Below are 16,771 nucleotides of genomic sequence, written 5' to 3' on the forward strand. Positions count from 1 at the left end.
TGGGGAGAGTCCCAAGAGGGGTGGTGGGGAGGAACAGAGGTAGCTGCATCTGGCTAGAGATTTCCCATCCAATTTAAAATGATGAAAAGTGACCTGAGCCAAAGACGATACAGACTTAATAAGGTAACTTTCTCCTCTGCAGTTTTAACCCATATTTATAATTGCCAGTGGAGCTTGCCTACTTGATATTTAATGGCAGCAAAGACAGAGTGAATCTCTGAGTGGAGTTTTTAGTCATGGATGACTTGGGTTCAAATTCTACATTCTCAGCTGGCAAGAGTCTTTAGGCAGGTTTTTGGGTTTGGTTTGATTTGCCTCGTGTCTTCACCATGTGAAGGGAAAACAATTTGAACCCATCTCAAGAGGATGTGCCATTTTAGAGCACAGCGTTCACACCGTTGTTATACCTATCACACTCAAAGCCTAAGTTGTGACTTCAGTAAGCAGACAGATCCCGCTTTTACCAAATTGAGATAGTCACTGCTCTGGCTCAGGTAAACCAAGGATGGGGAGCATGAGACACACACCCCATGTTGTTGAGCCATGGCTCTCATCTATACCAAGCCACTGGCGTGGAATTGATGAGAGCTGGAGCCAATGAATGGCTGGAAGGCCATGGCTTCTCTATCCTTAGGGAGCTGGAAAAGTGTTACTGAACACATCGATGCCATGGGTGGAGCACCAGATTGAGACTTTCTCTGCTGACAATTCACTATTGAAGGAATGGGGTCCTTAAGAAACATACTTTTTGATTCAGGATGAGCAATGAATCACACAGAGAGACACACAGGCATCTTGGCTGATAAGTACACCAGCCTATTTTGCTTTCCACTGCAGGAGAGAGGGTGGCTCAACTTGTGCTGTAGTGGCAGTGGATGATTCGGTAACCACAGCTGCAGGACACAAGGCAGATGCAGAGTTCACTGTAAGGACAAACAAAAGCAGCACTCCTTGCTCTTAGCCTGCAGCATGCTATGTTTGGCATTTAAATATACATACTTGTGTAATGTCAAGCACCACCTAGTGGTCAAAAGCTGGAAAGGAATTAATGGCAAAATAAGGTTTTTTCCCATTTCTGGAGATGCACATATGTGCACATAGGTTTACAACTAGTGTCTTCTCATGCCCATGTATTTGTGGTCTTGGAGAAAACCACAAATTTGTTTGCGGGTGGTGTTTTTAGACTCTATTAAAGCTATAATTCTATAAACAATTCAAAGCTATAAATTTAAAGTTATAAAAATATTATACAGTGCTCCCGTCTAAACATTTTGACATGAAATTGAAATGCTTCACTTTTACTAGCTGAAGGGAAAACGTGTCTTGAATGAAGGTCCATCAAAAACAAGCAACATACTAGCAGTGCAATCCCGTGTCTAATCAGAATCAAGCCCCTCTGAGCTCAACTGGAGGGACACCCCTGGAAGTGTGAATCAAATTGCAACATAAAGCATGCATAATTGCCACGTGAATAGTATTGCAGTGCTGGAAATCTCAAACTGCCCCTAGGAATCGGGTAAAACAGATGCTAGACTTGGGGAGCTAAAAGGTTGGGGAGGGGGGAGGAAATACCATGTAGTAGATGTGGGACTTGAGCATCCCAGGAATGGAACTGGCTAGAATTTCAGCAGGAGTTGCTTGCATGACAAGCCACACTTGCTGAAATCCCCTCTTCTATCCCAACAGTGAAAGGTGCAGGAGATTCTTCTCCTTTTTTGCATCTCAAGCTACCATGGCATAGGGGCATTTTCATCCAATGAATGTTGGAAGGAATGCTTTTATCACAAGCACATTTCCTCTCCTATATAGCAGAGAGAGTAGTTTATTTGCCTAGAAAACAAAGCTAGCTCACCTAGCCATATTTTTCAAAAGGTCTAATTGATTAAGCTGTTCCTGCAGTTAAATTATGCTGTTCCTTGCTACCAGTGGCTAAAAGTCTCTCTTATCAGAAAAGACATAAGAAGCAGCTGTGGGCTCAGCAGACCAATCTGAACCCATCTGAACTTGAAGCAGAGACAGTTCAACCAAAGGCTGGATATTTTAGTTTCATTGATACTCCGCAGAAACATCACATCACATCCTGGGGTGGAGTTAGGACTCTATCAGCCAAGCACATGAAAGCAAGAGTTCTCTCCCAGATCTGTAGTAAAGCTTTCTCTCTTGAAGTATCACCAAACCCAGCCAACTCATTGGCCACATGGAGACCAGAAGTCAGTACAAAGAAAGTAACAAACATGACCAAGTCTGGCCTTTTTCTGCTTAAAAAGGAAAATGATTTAGTACCTGGATGAGATAACTCTTCACACTGCTTGGCTGGCACTGTTAACTACTTTCTCCCAGCTTGTTGGGGCAGAGCATTCACTGCAGCTGAACCGTATTAGTGGCAAATGGAACTAGTTGGTGCCTCCTTCCAGGTGCTTTTTAGAGAATTAACAAGCAGGTTTGTTTCTTTCCCTTTGTTCCAGGCTGCATGCACACCATACATTTGAAGCACATGGTTTCCCCTATGAATACTGGAAATTGTAGTTGCCCTCTCACAGGGCTACAATTCCCAGTACTCTTAAAAAAAAAATAGTGTCCAGGATCCGGGGGGGGGGGGGGGAGTCATATGCTTTACACATGCATTGAATGGTATGCTACAGTGCAGAAACTATGGATCTATGAATGACTGTAATTCCAGTTTCAAAAATAGTGAACCAACCCAGAGATAGACATGGGATTCACTCATTAGGTTGAGTTTCTGGTGTGCTTCTGATGCACAATAGTCTGGGTTGCACAAGAGCCTGCTTCTATTACATCAAGGGTGAGGTTTGCGGGGAGGGATCATCAACCTTAGGGGGCCATTGGGCACATTTGGAATTTTGAGAGTCACAAAATGGCTGCCGAGGTGCCCAGAAGAACACAAAATGAGTGCCACATTTAAAACAACAGAAAGAGAGACAGGACCACAAAAGTGTGGAGTAGGTATGTGTCCCCAACAATCTGCATCAGTCACCACTGCTCTTTCTTCAGAACCGATGGGAAGGGTGGGTGTCTAATCCTGGCATCCAATGAACATGCTCATCTTTCAAGTGGCAGCATGAATGAATGAATGAATTTATTACGGTCATAGACCAGAAAGAACAACAACGATAGTTTACAAGGGGAGTAATGGTGTCAATTAAAAATTGTAAAATTATACATAAAAGCAATACACATATGCGCGCACACACACACACACACGCACACGCACACACGCACTACAATGTATGTATAGACTTAAAAAATGAGGGTGCTTGTCCAGGGGTCAAGTCTTTTACTTTTTTACAGCTAATGCCCTCCGCTTGATCGCAGCCGCAGAAAATTTGGCCACTTTCAGTGTTACTTCTGGGTTTTTATCTCCTAGTAGGATTTTCAGCCGCTGAGATTCAGATCGACCTGGAAATTTCTGAACGATAGGGGAAATAAACAGTGACCTGATATCCCCATAGAGGTCGCAGTGTAGCAACACATGTGAAACCGTTTCCACCTCTTTCAGACCACATGGGCAGACTCGTTCAGCATAGGGTTTGCCCACGTATCTGCCCTTTAGTAAGGCAGATGGCAGTACATCAAATCTGGTAAGGGTAAACGCCCGCCTGTATTTTGCGATTTGTAAATCCAGCAAATATGGTGTTAGATTGAACCCTTTTCCATAATCTTGGATGGCTGGATATTTATCTATCTTGCTCATATGGTCCTGGAGCTCTACATCTCCTATTCGCTGGCTCACCATCCTTTTAGCCTTTTCAAAACCTGAGGCTATAAGTTCTTGTGGGGAAAGTCCCAAGCCCTTCAATTTTTCATAGAGCAACAATCTCCATTTAGACTGGAACGGGTCTAATAGAGTCAATGGAGCCACTCCCACTGGGAAAAATATGAGTTTTAGCCAGAAGTGAATCTTCAGGATCCATATCCTGGCATTGATAGGGAGTTGACCTACCTCCAGCCTAATGGCTGTGTTGGAAACACAGGTAGGTAACCCTAGTAGGGAGCGGTAAAATTTAGTTTGTACAGATTCCAGGGACTTGAGTTTTTGACAATTAAATATCTGGGTGCCATACATCAGTTGTGGAAGTATTTTTGCGGCAAAGACCTGGGAGGCAGCAGGAACATATTGACCTCCTTTTCTATAGAAGAATCTTATGATAGCTCTGGAGGATCTTTGCGCATTTGCAATGGAATTCTTAATCTGATGGCACCAGGATCCCTTCTCATCAAAGATTATTCCAAGATATCTAAAGGATGTTACTTGCTCAATAGGTTGGTTATTAATTTTCCATTTATGTCGGAGTTTTCTCTTGGAGAACACCATAATTTTTGATTTAGTGTAATTTATTATTAGGTGTTCAGCTTCGCAATACTCTGTAAGAGCTCGTAAAAGTTTTCTTAGACCCACACAAGAGAAGGAAATAAGTGCCGCATCATCTGCGTACAAAAGGACTGGGACTGGTATATTATTTAGGTTTGGGGGATGAGTACTTGCATCCTCCATCTTTCTGACTAAGGAGTTTATGTAGAAATTGAATAGAATAGGGGCAAGAACACAGCCTTGCTTGACACCATGGAAACTTTGGATTTCCTTTGATAGGTTCCCATAACGGTCACATCTAACACGGATCCGAGTATTTTCATGTAGTCTACGGATAAGAAGCAAAAGACGTCTGTCGATGTTTGTGGCACTTAATTTTTCCCAAAGTCTGTGTCGGGGTATCAAATCGAAAGCTGATTTGAAATCTATAAAGGCTACATAGAGGGAGCCTCCTTTCTTTGAGGTGTATTTCTCCACTAGATGTTGCAATACCAGTCCTTGGTCTAAAGTTGATCTATGTGCCCTGAAACCAGCCTGGGCTTCCTTAAGGATGTGCTCCCATTCCAGCCAGTCCGCAAACTTTTCACGTAAGTGAGTTGCGTAAAGTTTGCTAATAATGCTTAAGAGACTGATTGGTCTGTAATTGGCTGGATCAAGTTTACAGCCTTTCTTGAATATGGGAACGATGATTGCCAATCCCCAGTCCTCTGGTATTATTGCTGTTTGATCTATGCTGGTGAATAGGGTGGCAAGGACTGGGGCCCACCAGTCAATATTGGCTTTGAGAAGCTCAGGGGAGATATTATCTGCTCCCAGGGCTTTTCTGTATTTGAGTGCCTGAATAAGCCTCCTGACCTCCGCAACCGACACCGGAGGCCACTCATCACCTGCTGCACACTGTGTTAGTGGCTGTGTCAAAGGCAGAGCTGAATATAATGATTGGAAAAATGCCTCCCAAGTCCCTGCAGGTATAGTATACTCCACTTCTGAGGAGGTAGATCGCACTCCATTCGCTACCATTCTCCAGAAGGTGGCCGAGTCTCTCTCTCTGGATGCATCTATTAGGCATTTCCATTCTCTTTTCTGTGCCAGGGGTTTTTTGTTTTTAATCAGGATTTTATAATTTCGTTTATCTTCAAACCAGACCGTGGGGAGTTGGGGTAAATTGGCAGATCTATAATTCTTGTATTTTTTCAGTAAGTTTAGCTTCATGTCCTGGCATTCTTGATCAAACCAGGGTTTGGAGTTTTTATATACTGAGGATTGCCTATTTGACCTGTTCCTTTTTTCCTTCAGGGAATCTTGAAGGAGTGAAATTAACTCCTGAAATAAATTTATTTTTAATTCATGGCTTGAGGAAGTTATAAGGTTATCTCTCTTAGTGAGGAATTCCTTTGAGCATAGCCTACTTGAAATTTCCTTATGCAGTTCATCTGTCCATCTAATACGAGAATATCTGAGCTCCAAAGCTGTAGGGCTCGAATATTCGATTTTCTCAGCGCAGGATAAATCCTTTCCCGCAACTACAAGTGCACTTAATGGCAGATGGTCACTGTCTAAGCGCTCCTCCCAAGTGGCAGCATGTTCAATGCAGGAGACGCCAAGTCGGAAATAGGAACTGATCAGGAAGACCAAACTGCCTCCAGCACTTTGTGGATTTTTCAGGAGATATTGACTGAGACATCATAGGAGGTACTGTCAGGCGCATCATGTGATGCGCAAATATTTGAAATATGGTAGTTGACAATCTCCCAGACCCCCGTCCCTGTTACTGATGAGGTGTTTGGCTACTCCGCAAACCCACGTTATCACTCCAGCCTCACACAAGACAAAATACAGACAATATTAGCTTTATTGGCCAGCAACATAAACTGTATTTAAAGCATGGTTATTATATGAGGAAAAACCAAAGAGCAAGCACAGATTGCTGACTGGCAACCCCTGGCCCTCTCTTACCATGGCACAATATAGTTCCCCAGTTGAGGGAGGTGGAGAGAAAGCTAGCCATCCACACAAATGCACTTCAGTAGTCAAATACTGTTTCAAGCAACTGCAATCAGGATCTTTTGTTTTCTTGCAGGTTGGGGAGTGGGGAGAGAAATATCAGGTAGGTATAAAGAAATAATTTAGCAATTTAATAATTTAGATACTCACCCACCTTTACAGTGAGAATGGCGCAAAACCTTTCTCCTGCAAGGACGTTTACCGCGTGTGATCATGCTTTAGATCTCCCCAGCTGCCTCCTGAACTGTTCCTGAACCTCCTGAGCAAAGCAGCCAAGAGGACACTCCATTTTTCACTACGCCCATGAGAGGCAATTATGTGACATGGACTTTCTTGGGTGGTGTGTTTATATTAAGTGCTTGCCTATCAGAGCCCACAAAGGGCTGGAGATGGAATTACCTTTAGTCTCTACTTTAGTTGGAGAAAGTCACATTTAGCCAGCTAAGGAAAATCTTGGAGTGTAAGACTAGGTTCCCAGTTTGGGCAAAACCTGTAAACGCTGGCCTTTGGTGGTGATGGTGGGGGCTTAGATCAACTTTCCACAGCCTGGTGCCCTCCAATGTTGTTAGGACTCCCAACTGCTATCAACCACAGTAAGGTAGGATGGGAGCTGGGAGTCTGGCAATGTCAGGAAGGCACCAGAGACTGGGGAAAAGCTTCCTTAGGCCGTGTGATTGCTCTTTACCCCAGCCAGGTGTGTGAAAGGGGACAGGGAAGAATGGGCTATGGAGGGGCAATGCAAGAGCTTCAACGGAACCTACAGAATGCCAATACACAAGCGGCCACACTGTTTACTCAGGAGACTTTCAGTGGGATAGGAGAGGGATGGGGATCCATATATTGGACTTCAACGACCATCAGCCACCAGCTACTATTACCAATGGCCAGGAATGATGGGAGCTGTAGTCCAACATCTGGAGGGCCCACCTGGTTCCCCATCGGTTACAGGTGTTGCTACAATGGACCTACAAATGAGGTGTGGGAAGAGCTGTTAAATGGAATAGCTCCCTTACTGAAATCAAAATTTGAGGCAGTCATGAAACAGGTCAATGTAAGAATGGGGAAGGAATACTTGGACATGGGCTATACAAACAGGATCTGGACACCTACTCTATCAAGGATGCTTTTTCTGTTTCTAAAACATATTCTGTGAAAACCTTTAGAGAGGGTGAATTCTTGGGAAAACTAGCAAATCTGCTGTTGGAAGCCATTCCTAGAATAGCCTCCTCTACAGCAGAGGCGGCAACTGCTGTGGATACAAAAGATATGGGCCACTTTCTCTCCTTGCACCAAATAGTTCAATTTGCAATTTTATGCCTTACTGCCAATTGAAATCATTTTGGTAGGAAGCATACTCAGTAAATTAATGAGAGAGGGGGATAGGAGAGCTGAATTCTGGGTTTTCATGCCAGCCAGAGAGCACCTGGCTGGCTAATCAGACTTTGAAGATCAACACAAAAGCAAGTAGAAGTATGTTCTCCCCAGTTAAATGATGTGTCATTCTGGGAGAGGATGCTCAATCCTATGAAAAGGGGAGCTGCACGATTCCACAGAGTCGGGTTATCTTGACAGCACAGCTGAGGCAGGAAGCCATTTCAACAGAAAGCTTATTGTTTGTGTGTCTGTTGGAAAAAGTAGGCCAAGGCTTCTAATTAAGAGAACAAAAGAACGTCCTCCAACACCTGGCCTGAAAGGCACAAGACTCGTCTCCAGGGGGGCCTCCTGTTGGGGCAGAGGGAAGGCCCTGAGGATGAAGCAGCCAGCTTTGTGGGTAACCTAGTCCATCCATCTCTCAGGCACAACCTCAAGGAGATCGGGAGAAGAGATTACCCAGCAGAAGGAGGCACTGCCTTGGATGGGAAAGAGCAGTCGCATCAGAACTTCCACTGGTCCAGAAAGGCACTTCTTCAGGGTGCAGGAAGAGAGGATTTAAATCTCCCAACCTGTGAACGCCTTATGCATCCTTGTGGGCTAGTTGTCAGCTGATCGGAGAGTCAATGTCTTGGTTAAAAGAGAGCTAAAAGGGAAACAGGAAAGGTGCCAGGGCCCCTGGCAGCGTTGATGATCTCTCTCTCAGATTGAATGTTTGGGTCTGGGCTTGGAAACGTTTCTGGCAGATAAGAATTCTACAACTCCATGACTCTGGACCACAAAGAAAAGACTGGGTGAGCCCTGGGCCTCCACGACTGCCATAAGGAGGACAACTGATCGCTCTTTCTCTGGCAGAGGCACTGGGTGATCCAAGAATAAGTTTCCTTAAGCAGCAGAAGTCCTTGCGAGGTTGATTTTTTCTGTGCTGCCGCCTAAAAGGATAGGGTGATGGGATGGAACGTGGTGTAGTCAAGCAGGTGGGGTGGTCTTCCAAGCTTCCCTAGTAAGGCTCAGATTTCAAATTCCTGTACAAACAGCAAGTGAAGAGCATCCCAAATATCTAGAAGGGGAAAAACCAACAATACAAAACATGGGTAAGCAACAGGAGAAGCAATGCATCAAGCAATGTATCTCAGCACCTCTTCATTCTTCTCACATGGAAGAATGTTCGTCCCTTGCAATCATACAGAGTTTTGCAGTCAGAAGGGACTGATCTTCCAATATGGGTACAGAGAAAATATGACCTGAAACCTCAGCAGGTGAACCCCGAAGCCTGGGCAAGCTCAGTGGTCTGTAGCTCAGGGACAGCATCTGGCTTTCACACAGAAGGTCCCAGGCTCAGCCTCCAACATTTCCAGGTATAGCTGACCCCTGTCAAAAACCCTGGAAAGCCACTGCCTCTCAGTTACTGCTCAATGAACCAAAAGTATGACTTTGTACAAGGTAATTTCCTATGCTCCAGCAGGGCAGCTCAGCTGTAATAGAGATGTGATGCTGCAAGCAAGGGCATTCCTTTGGACAGCTGGTAATAGCTGTTTTCTGTAAGAAGTAAAAGGAAAATCTCGCCCAAGTGAGAAAGAGCCAGTCCTGAGTGAACTGCACTTTACAATGACAGCTGCAAAGGCATGAGAGGAAGGGAGAAATGCACTGGTTCGGCATTAAGATTACATTAAGATCACTGCACATTTCACCTTTGGCCATTAAAAAAAAAAAGGAAAAGGAAACATTCTCATAATTATTTGAAATGGGAAGCGAAGAGAGAAATCGAGCAATGGATAGTTACTATGTGATTGTCAAAACTCCCAAGATATCAGAGTCACTGTGTGTTATTCTGGTAGTGTTCTGAATTTTAAGAAAAAGAAGTTATTTTAAAACAGGGGTCAGCAAACTTACCGCACCTCGGGCCAGTGTCTCCAACGCCGATCGTGCGGCAGGCTGGAGGGCAGGGGAGCACGTGCCCATACACATACGCACACACTATTTCCAGCGCACTTCCGGGAGCACCAGAAATAGCTTGTGCGCATGTGCACGGGCCTCCTCCGACCTGGATGTGCACCGGAAATAACGCTTGTGCATGCGCAAATAAAGATTGCGCATGCACACAAGCTATTTCCGGTTCTCCTCTGACCTGGAAGTGGGCAGCTGTGCAGCGCAGTGCTGGTAAGAGCAGGCGGTGGCAACGGGGGTCGCCACAGGCAAGATAAACGAGTCCCTTGGGCCTTATCTGACCCCCGAACCTTAGTTTGGGGACCCCCGTTTTAAAATCATCCCCTTCTAATTACACTGCTCAGTCTGAGTAGCTGTTGGGACAAATCACCACTAGAGGCTGCCTTCTCACTGCTTTACAGAAAGATTTCTGTTTTTCACAACCTTCCCTTCAGTAAATAGTATGTTGGTATTTTTTTTACTGAGTCGTGTGTATCTAGAGTTGGCAACCTCAAACCTTTAGAAGCACCTCCATCCCTTACTCCATAAACTGTAGGATTTTTTTTAAGCACACAGGTTATTAAGGATTTACATGTATATGTTTTTGGGAAATTGCCACTTTAAAATGATTGTGGGGGAGACATTCTCTCAATTTCACAATGAAATCAGATAACTCACATCTAAGAAAACACCACCAAAGCTGGCTTCTACTGTAGCTTCTTAGCAGGGAACCCAAGGGGTGGGGAGGGCCACATTCCATTCAGGGCAACTTTCTGAGGGCCACTTGTCAGGGTCAAAGGTTAATATCAGGCATGTAAACAGTCCTTTGTGTGGTTGCTTGTATTGAGTAGGAATTGTCTCCAGTTAGGGAAGCAATTTGAACACTAAAAGCAAGCCAACTTTTGAGGCCATGAATGAACCACAAATGGCAAAACAGGTAAGTGCAGGTATGAAGGCTGGCAGGCAACTTTGTGTGTTTGTGTGGGGGGGGGCTAGTAACTTTTGAGAACTCATTAGCAATGCTAGTTAATATACTGTGCTCAGCCAACACACTGGCTTCTGAAATTCATGATTGCCACAAATCATGGATATAGAAAATTGCAAAAGAAATAGGCATGGGTGAGAATATTCACACACACACACACACACACACACACACACACACACACACACAGTGCAATGTGAGATGATACTTGAGCTTAAAGTGTGTGTGTGTCAGAAAAATAAGATCAGAGATGACAGCTACATCTATGACCAGAAGATTGCTCAAGGCACAGAGATAGTATATAGAATCACTTCCCACATTCACAGCAAACCCAACGAAGCCTCCAGGATCCAGTGGTGCTGGACTGCTGCTTAATTCCAGCTGCTTTTACATGGTTACAATTTGCACACAGGATCCTCTGGATCCTGCAAAGCTATTATCTCTAATTTACAGACAATAGCAAAGAGAAATCGACGTCCTTTTTGCCCTAATGCAGTGTTGTTGGCAACTAGAGTGCGCAACAGGCCAATCCAAAGCCAACCACCGGAGCAATTGGCCAAGTGCTATATCACACTCCTGCCTAGCCCCTGCTGGGGAAGTATGCACCTTTCATGATATTCCTGAAACCTTTCTCTTTCTCTTCCGTGGCTGATTACCCATATGTTTTCTGCAGCAATGTTTGTTTGTCTGTCCTATAGCAGCTTTCGGATCAATGGTGAACTGCATGACAGGTATCCATGGGTCAGACTTTGCTTACAGGTCCCCAGCCGCCATTTACTCTCCTAACAGTAAACCTGAGACAGGAACTGTAGCATGGTGGTCTCTCAAGCTCTAACCTTGCACACTTCAATCTTGCATATTACTAGCCCATACCTGTACAAAAGCAATGCCAATCCCCACTGCTCCAATGATTTTCAGGTGTTCCTGGATGAAGTTTTCCAGTTTAGTGATGCAGCCACCCTAGAGAGAGAGAAAATTGTTGACATAATTTCAAGTTTAATTTGTGTCTTCTTGTGCTGTTTCAAGATTCGCCTGGGAACAAAAGTTTTCACACAGCAAATAAATGCAAGAAAATTTAAAAAATGGGCTGGGGCATATGAACAAATGCTCTTCCTTGCAAGGATTTCTTGGCCTAATGCTTCACTTTGACCATGTTACACATGTGGCCTGAATAGAGGGCTCCTATAAAGTCGAATCAGTAGTAGTAGCTTGAATCAGTGGAGCACCAGTAGCCAACTGTAAACCTCTAACATCAACAGGCACTAAAAAAAAAAGATGAAGTAGAACACAGCTGTCAGGGGTTCAGGAGCAGAGACACAGGAGATGGAGCAAATGGAGAGTGAGGAGGAATCCGAGGGGGGTGTAGGCAGTGACAGTGGTCAGAGAGATTCCACGAGTCTCTCCAGCGAATCGGAAGATTCACAGAAAGGAGCGCCGATGGCCAGGGCAAGGGGGGTGCCAAGGGGGAAACCCCAGAAGGAAGGGGCCAGCGGGGACTCCCTGAGCAGCAGTTGGAAATCAGGACCAGCTTCCCCACCAGAGCGCAGTGGGGGGGAGGAGTCCCAGGCATCGGGACTAGTGTTCTCACCACCAGAGAGAGGAGATGAGTCAGGATTGACCACGCCTCCATCGGAGAGCGGGGAAACGGTCAAGAGGAAAGTCACAGGCTGGGCGCGTGCGCCAAGTTCAAATGTACAGGCGAGCGGCACAGCAGGTAGCCCGGATAGGGAGCCAGGTCCTAAAGCCCGCCGGAAGGAAGGGCAAGACTCAGGGGGGTCAGCGTCAGAAGAGTCCAGGAAGGAGGAAACCCCAGGGGGCAGAAGGACCCAGAGGAGGAAGGAACAGCGCAGGAGGAGGAGCCGGGCTAGGATCTTAAACTGGTGCGGAAGGGATAGTGACTCAGAGGGGACTTCGCCGATCTAGAGTCAAGACGTAGGGCTGCACGCTCTGGGGTTTGAAATGGAAACTAAACTTCAATAAAGACTTTTGTATATTACATCAACCGGGCGTTGGTCCTCTGTGAGCTGGGACCTAGAGGCAGCTCTGACAACAGCGTTAGGGAAGCTCAATCGCTGTCTGCCTCCATCTTTAAAAGATTGCCTTTGGCCTCCTGGTGGCCTGTTTATCTGCCTTGCCAAGTCATTGCAGACAGGAGAAATAACAGGATTAGCTGAAGTGTGAGGCAAGCTTTATTTTTTAAGTTGTTTGATCATTCCACAAATGTATTCCCACTGGGTAGTGGCCTAAGGAAGAAAGCACATGAGTACATGGCTCATGGTTTCAAAGCTCAAGCAAGTAAAGGCAGAGCTGAGGAGACTCAAATTTAAATCCCCCATGAGCTATGAAGCTCATGGGATGGCTTTCAGTCAGTCACCATCCCTCAGCCTTGCCTACCTCATGGGATAGCTCTGGCAAGGATAAAAATGGAAAGGAATATCTACAGAACACACTTATAGCTACTTTGTACCAATTTCACTTCTATGTCTAGTTTGGGGAAGATGCTTAAAATCCTTTGTTAAAGGATCCCCTGTCCCTTCCCATACAAATATGGTTCTCAGGATTCCCTAAGGAGAGGGGACGAGTGTTTTGAAATGTGTTTGAACTGGTTATGTAAGCTGGTCATTCTTTCTACATTTCCTTTTGGCAGCCTGTCACAGACAGGTCAATCTCAAAAGGCAGACTGGAGGCAAATGTTGCAGAATGTAAATACTTCACTATTCTTTCCAGCTCTTTGGAAATATTATTTTATATGTTTCTTTATATCCATGTAAATGGCACTTCTGTGTGATTTACATGAGAGGACAGTTCCCTGCCTCAATAGGCCTACAATGTAGAAACAGGACAATGTGAGACAAGAGATGAATGAGGAGGAAATGGAGGCCAGGGCAAGCTGGGGAAGGAAATACAAAATGGTGGAATCTCCTTTCAAACGAGTATCTTTTCTCACCAAAAGTATGTCCTATTGCACTTTGGAAAAGAAGCTAGGGGGTGGGCAGCAGGAATCACCTGGGCCCAGCAGTCAGCAATCATGCCCCGAGGCACAGGGCTTAGTCTGTCTCTGCCTGACTAAAACAAGCTTAGTTGCAGAAGTTATTCATGCTCCTCATATCATTTAATCCCCCTTTGAATCCTGTTGAAAAATGATTGCTTCATTGCCATCACTCTTTGGCAGAACACTCTGTAGACTGAAACATCAACTGACAGTTGGAAAATTGGAATTCCGTGGTTAAAAAAAACTTCCCAAGGTATTTTTGAGTTTAAGGGGACAAACATTTTTTATAAAAAAATACAGTTAAGGTTGCCAAGTCTGAATCTTTGTCCCTTTTCACTAAAAATGGTAAAAACAACAACCCAAGAACGCCACAAGATGGTGGCAAAGTGTCTCTGCCTCACCTTCCCATGTGTTGGAACAGAACTGCTGAGGAAAATAAATATCTATTTGCGACTAGTTTTGTGACTACTCTAGAAGAAAATCTTCAGGCAATGTAGCAGAACATACTGAAAGGCTGAATCTGCTGTGGTGCCTTGCATGCAACTTGATTAAAGTAGTCTCAGAGCCATCTGGCATCCACTAAACTTTCAGATAAGAGGGAGGCGGCTCAGGTCTGATTTCTTTTTTTTTCTTTCAAAATAATTTTTATTCAATTTTCCATCCATAACAAAGAAGACAAAACAATAAAGAACATACCACACGTATAGTTTCAGGCTCTTAATTTCATGATCCTTACTCTCCCGACATCCTCATACCTCCCCTTTCTGCATTCTCCTGTCGAATTAGTTAATTAACAAATCCCTCCCTTATTTTTGAATTAATTATACAAACATTCAAATTCTTCCACTTAACCGTTATCGCTATTAACCCCTATTTTTCTCATTCAACATCAATCTAGCATTCACTGATTTTTGAATATTTCTTTAAATAGTCTTTAAATTTTTTCCAATCTTCTTCCGCCGTTGCTCTTCCCTGGTCTCGGATTCTGCTCGTCATCTCTGCCAAGCCCATATAGTCCATCACTTTCATCTGCCACTCTTCCACGGTGGGTAAATCTTGTGTCTTCCAGTACTTTGCTATAAGAATTCTTGCTGCTGTTGTAGCATACATAAAAAAGGTTCTATCCTTCTTTACAACCAATTGGCCGACTATGCCCAGGAGAAAGGCCTCTGGTTTCTTAGGGAAAGTGTACCTAAGTACTTTTTTCAGTTCATTATAGATCAGTTCCCAGAAAGCCTTAATCCTTGGGCACGTCCACCAAAGGTGAAAGAATGTTCCTTCTCTTTCTTTACACTTCCAACATTTATTCTCGGCGAATGATAGATTTTCGCAAGCTTGACTGGGGTCATGTACCACCTATAAATCATTTTCATAATATTTTCTCTCAAGGCACTACATGCCGTAAATTTCATCCCGGTGGTCCATAACTTTTCCCAGTCAGCAAACATTATGTCATGACCAATATCCTGCGCCCATTTAATCATTGCAGATTTAACCATTTCATCTTGTGTATTCCATTTCAACAGCAAGTTATACATTTTTGACAAGTTCTTGGTACTAGGTTCTAACAATTCAGTTTCTAGTTTTGATTTTTCCACCTGGAAGCCGACTTTCCTGTCTAGTTTAAAAGCTTCCATTATCTGATAATAATGCAGCCAATCTCTCACTTTCCCTTTTAACTTCTCAAAACTTTGCAATTTCAGTCTGTCTCCTTCTTGCTCCAAAATTTCCCAATATCTCGGCCAATTAGCCTCCATATTTAGTTTTTTAATAGCTTTTGCCTCCATTGGCGACAACCACCTTGGAGTCTTACTTTCCAGCAAATCTTTATATCCAATCCAGACATTATATAATGCTTTCCTGATTTCTTACCTCTTTGTAGATATTCGAAGGATGATCTCTTTGGCCACATTTATCTGTCACTGTCTTGCAGCAACTGTCTGGGAACTTCCGGTTTAATGCATCAGGAGATTTGATCCATTCGCTGTCACTCCAGTCTGAAGCGTTATGGCTGCCACAGCACTTAAACTGAACACACACAAACATAAAGGTAAAGTTTGCAGGGTGTATTGCCGAAAAGATGTTGCAACACTCAAGTTGTCTATGGTATCATGTCTGTGAATGCCTGTACCTCTGGCCTGCACAACTGCAGGAGCATACAGCCCACCAGTCATACAACAGAAGAGCTATTGAGCTTTTGCAGAGCTAGAGGGCTGTGCACATTTCTTCCCAAGAGCAACACCAAGCTGGGTTTAGCTGGCATTTCTGTAAAAGAGTATAACTATGACTGCTGACTGGTTTCTTTTAAAGAAAGCATTCCTTAAATATAAAGCCATCCTTGAACAAAGAGATACATGGTGATGTCACTACTACTTACTATACATATACGGGATGTGTGTAAGCTGGCCTATAAACATCGTACTGCTCCTGTGACAGTCAATGAAGAGGCTACTCTGGTTGTTCTCGCTGTATCAAGCTACATTCTCTGCAAGCAGATCAAATATTCGGCATGGTGTAGAAGAGACATAGCTAGAGTGAGCTCATTCCTGGCAGGCATGCTGTACCCTAACGTGCTTCCTATCCATTACAGTCCAAGCGAGTCTCCTCCCTTCCTTGCATTTTCCCGTCTTATGTCATGTCTGCAGAGAAACACCCTAGGCATGCAGACAGAAGCTCTGCATGTGTAGGCCTGCCATATGCCCAGATTTTCCTGGACATTACTGGGATATCAAAGGGGGAAATTTCCTAAAGAAGGCGCTTTGTCCTGGATCTTAGGCAAGTACAAAAAACAAAAAACCAACAATTTTGGTGGTGTCCTGGTTTTTACTCTTTGAAATATGGCTAACAGATTGAGGTTGAATCCTGACAAGACAAAAGCACTGTTCTTGAGGGGAAAGGCAGGTGTGGGGGACTCCCTGGCTCTGAATGGGGTAACTGTGCCCCTGAAGGACCAAGTACGCAGCCTGGGAGTCATTTTGGATTCACAGCTGTCCATGAAGGCGCAGGTCAATTCTGTGTCCAAGGTAGCTGTTTATCAGCTCCATCTGGTATGCAGGCTGAGACCCCACCTGCCCGTGGACTGTCTCGCCAGAGCGGTGCATGGTCTGGTTATCTCCTGCTTGGACTACTGTCTAGAATATCAACATTTTAAAAAGCCACATAA

General features: G+C 44.4%; 1 protein-coding gene across 10 annotated transcripts in view; it reads right to left on the reverse strand.

Annotated features, from left to right (window-relative positions):
• Positions 1–6,164: 6,164 nt before the first annotated feature.
• CD151 (CD151 molecule (Raph blood group)) overlaps positions 6,165–16,771 on the reverse strand; it is a 42,142-nt gene continuing 31,535 nt past the window's right edge. For 6 of the 10 annotated variants that reach the window (XM_083698505.1, XM_083698506.1, XM_083698504.1 and 3 more), the window contains 3 exons: positions 15,481–15,636; positions 11,490–11,576; positions 6,165–8,765 (listed from right to left, as the gene is read on the reverse strand). In XM_083698505.1, coding sequence (XP_083554631.1) covers positions 8,706–8,765; positions 11,490–11,576; positions 15,481–15,636 — 303 coding nt within the window. In that variant the 3' untranslated portion in view covers positions 6,165–8,705. The remainder of the gene's footprint in view (positions 8,766–11,489; positions 11,577–15,480; positions 15,637–16,771) is intronic. The other 4 variants (XR_014555202.1, XR_014555203.1, XR_014555204.1 and 1 more) reach the window with 1 other exon arrangement.

The sequence above is a fragment of the Podarcis gaigeae genome (assembly GCF_964106915.1).
Source record: "Podarcis gaigeae genome assembly, chromosome: 1".
NCBI classification, from domain to species: Eukaryota; Metazoa; Chordata; class Lepidosauria; order Squamata; family Lacertidae; genus Podarcis; species Podarcis gaigeae.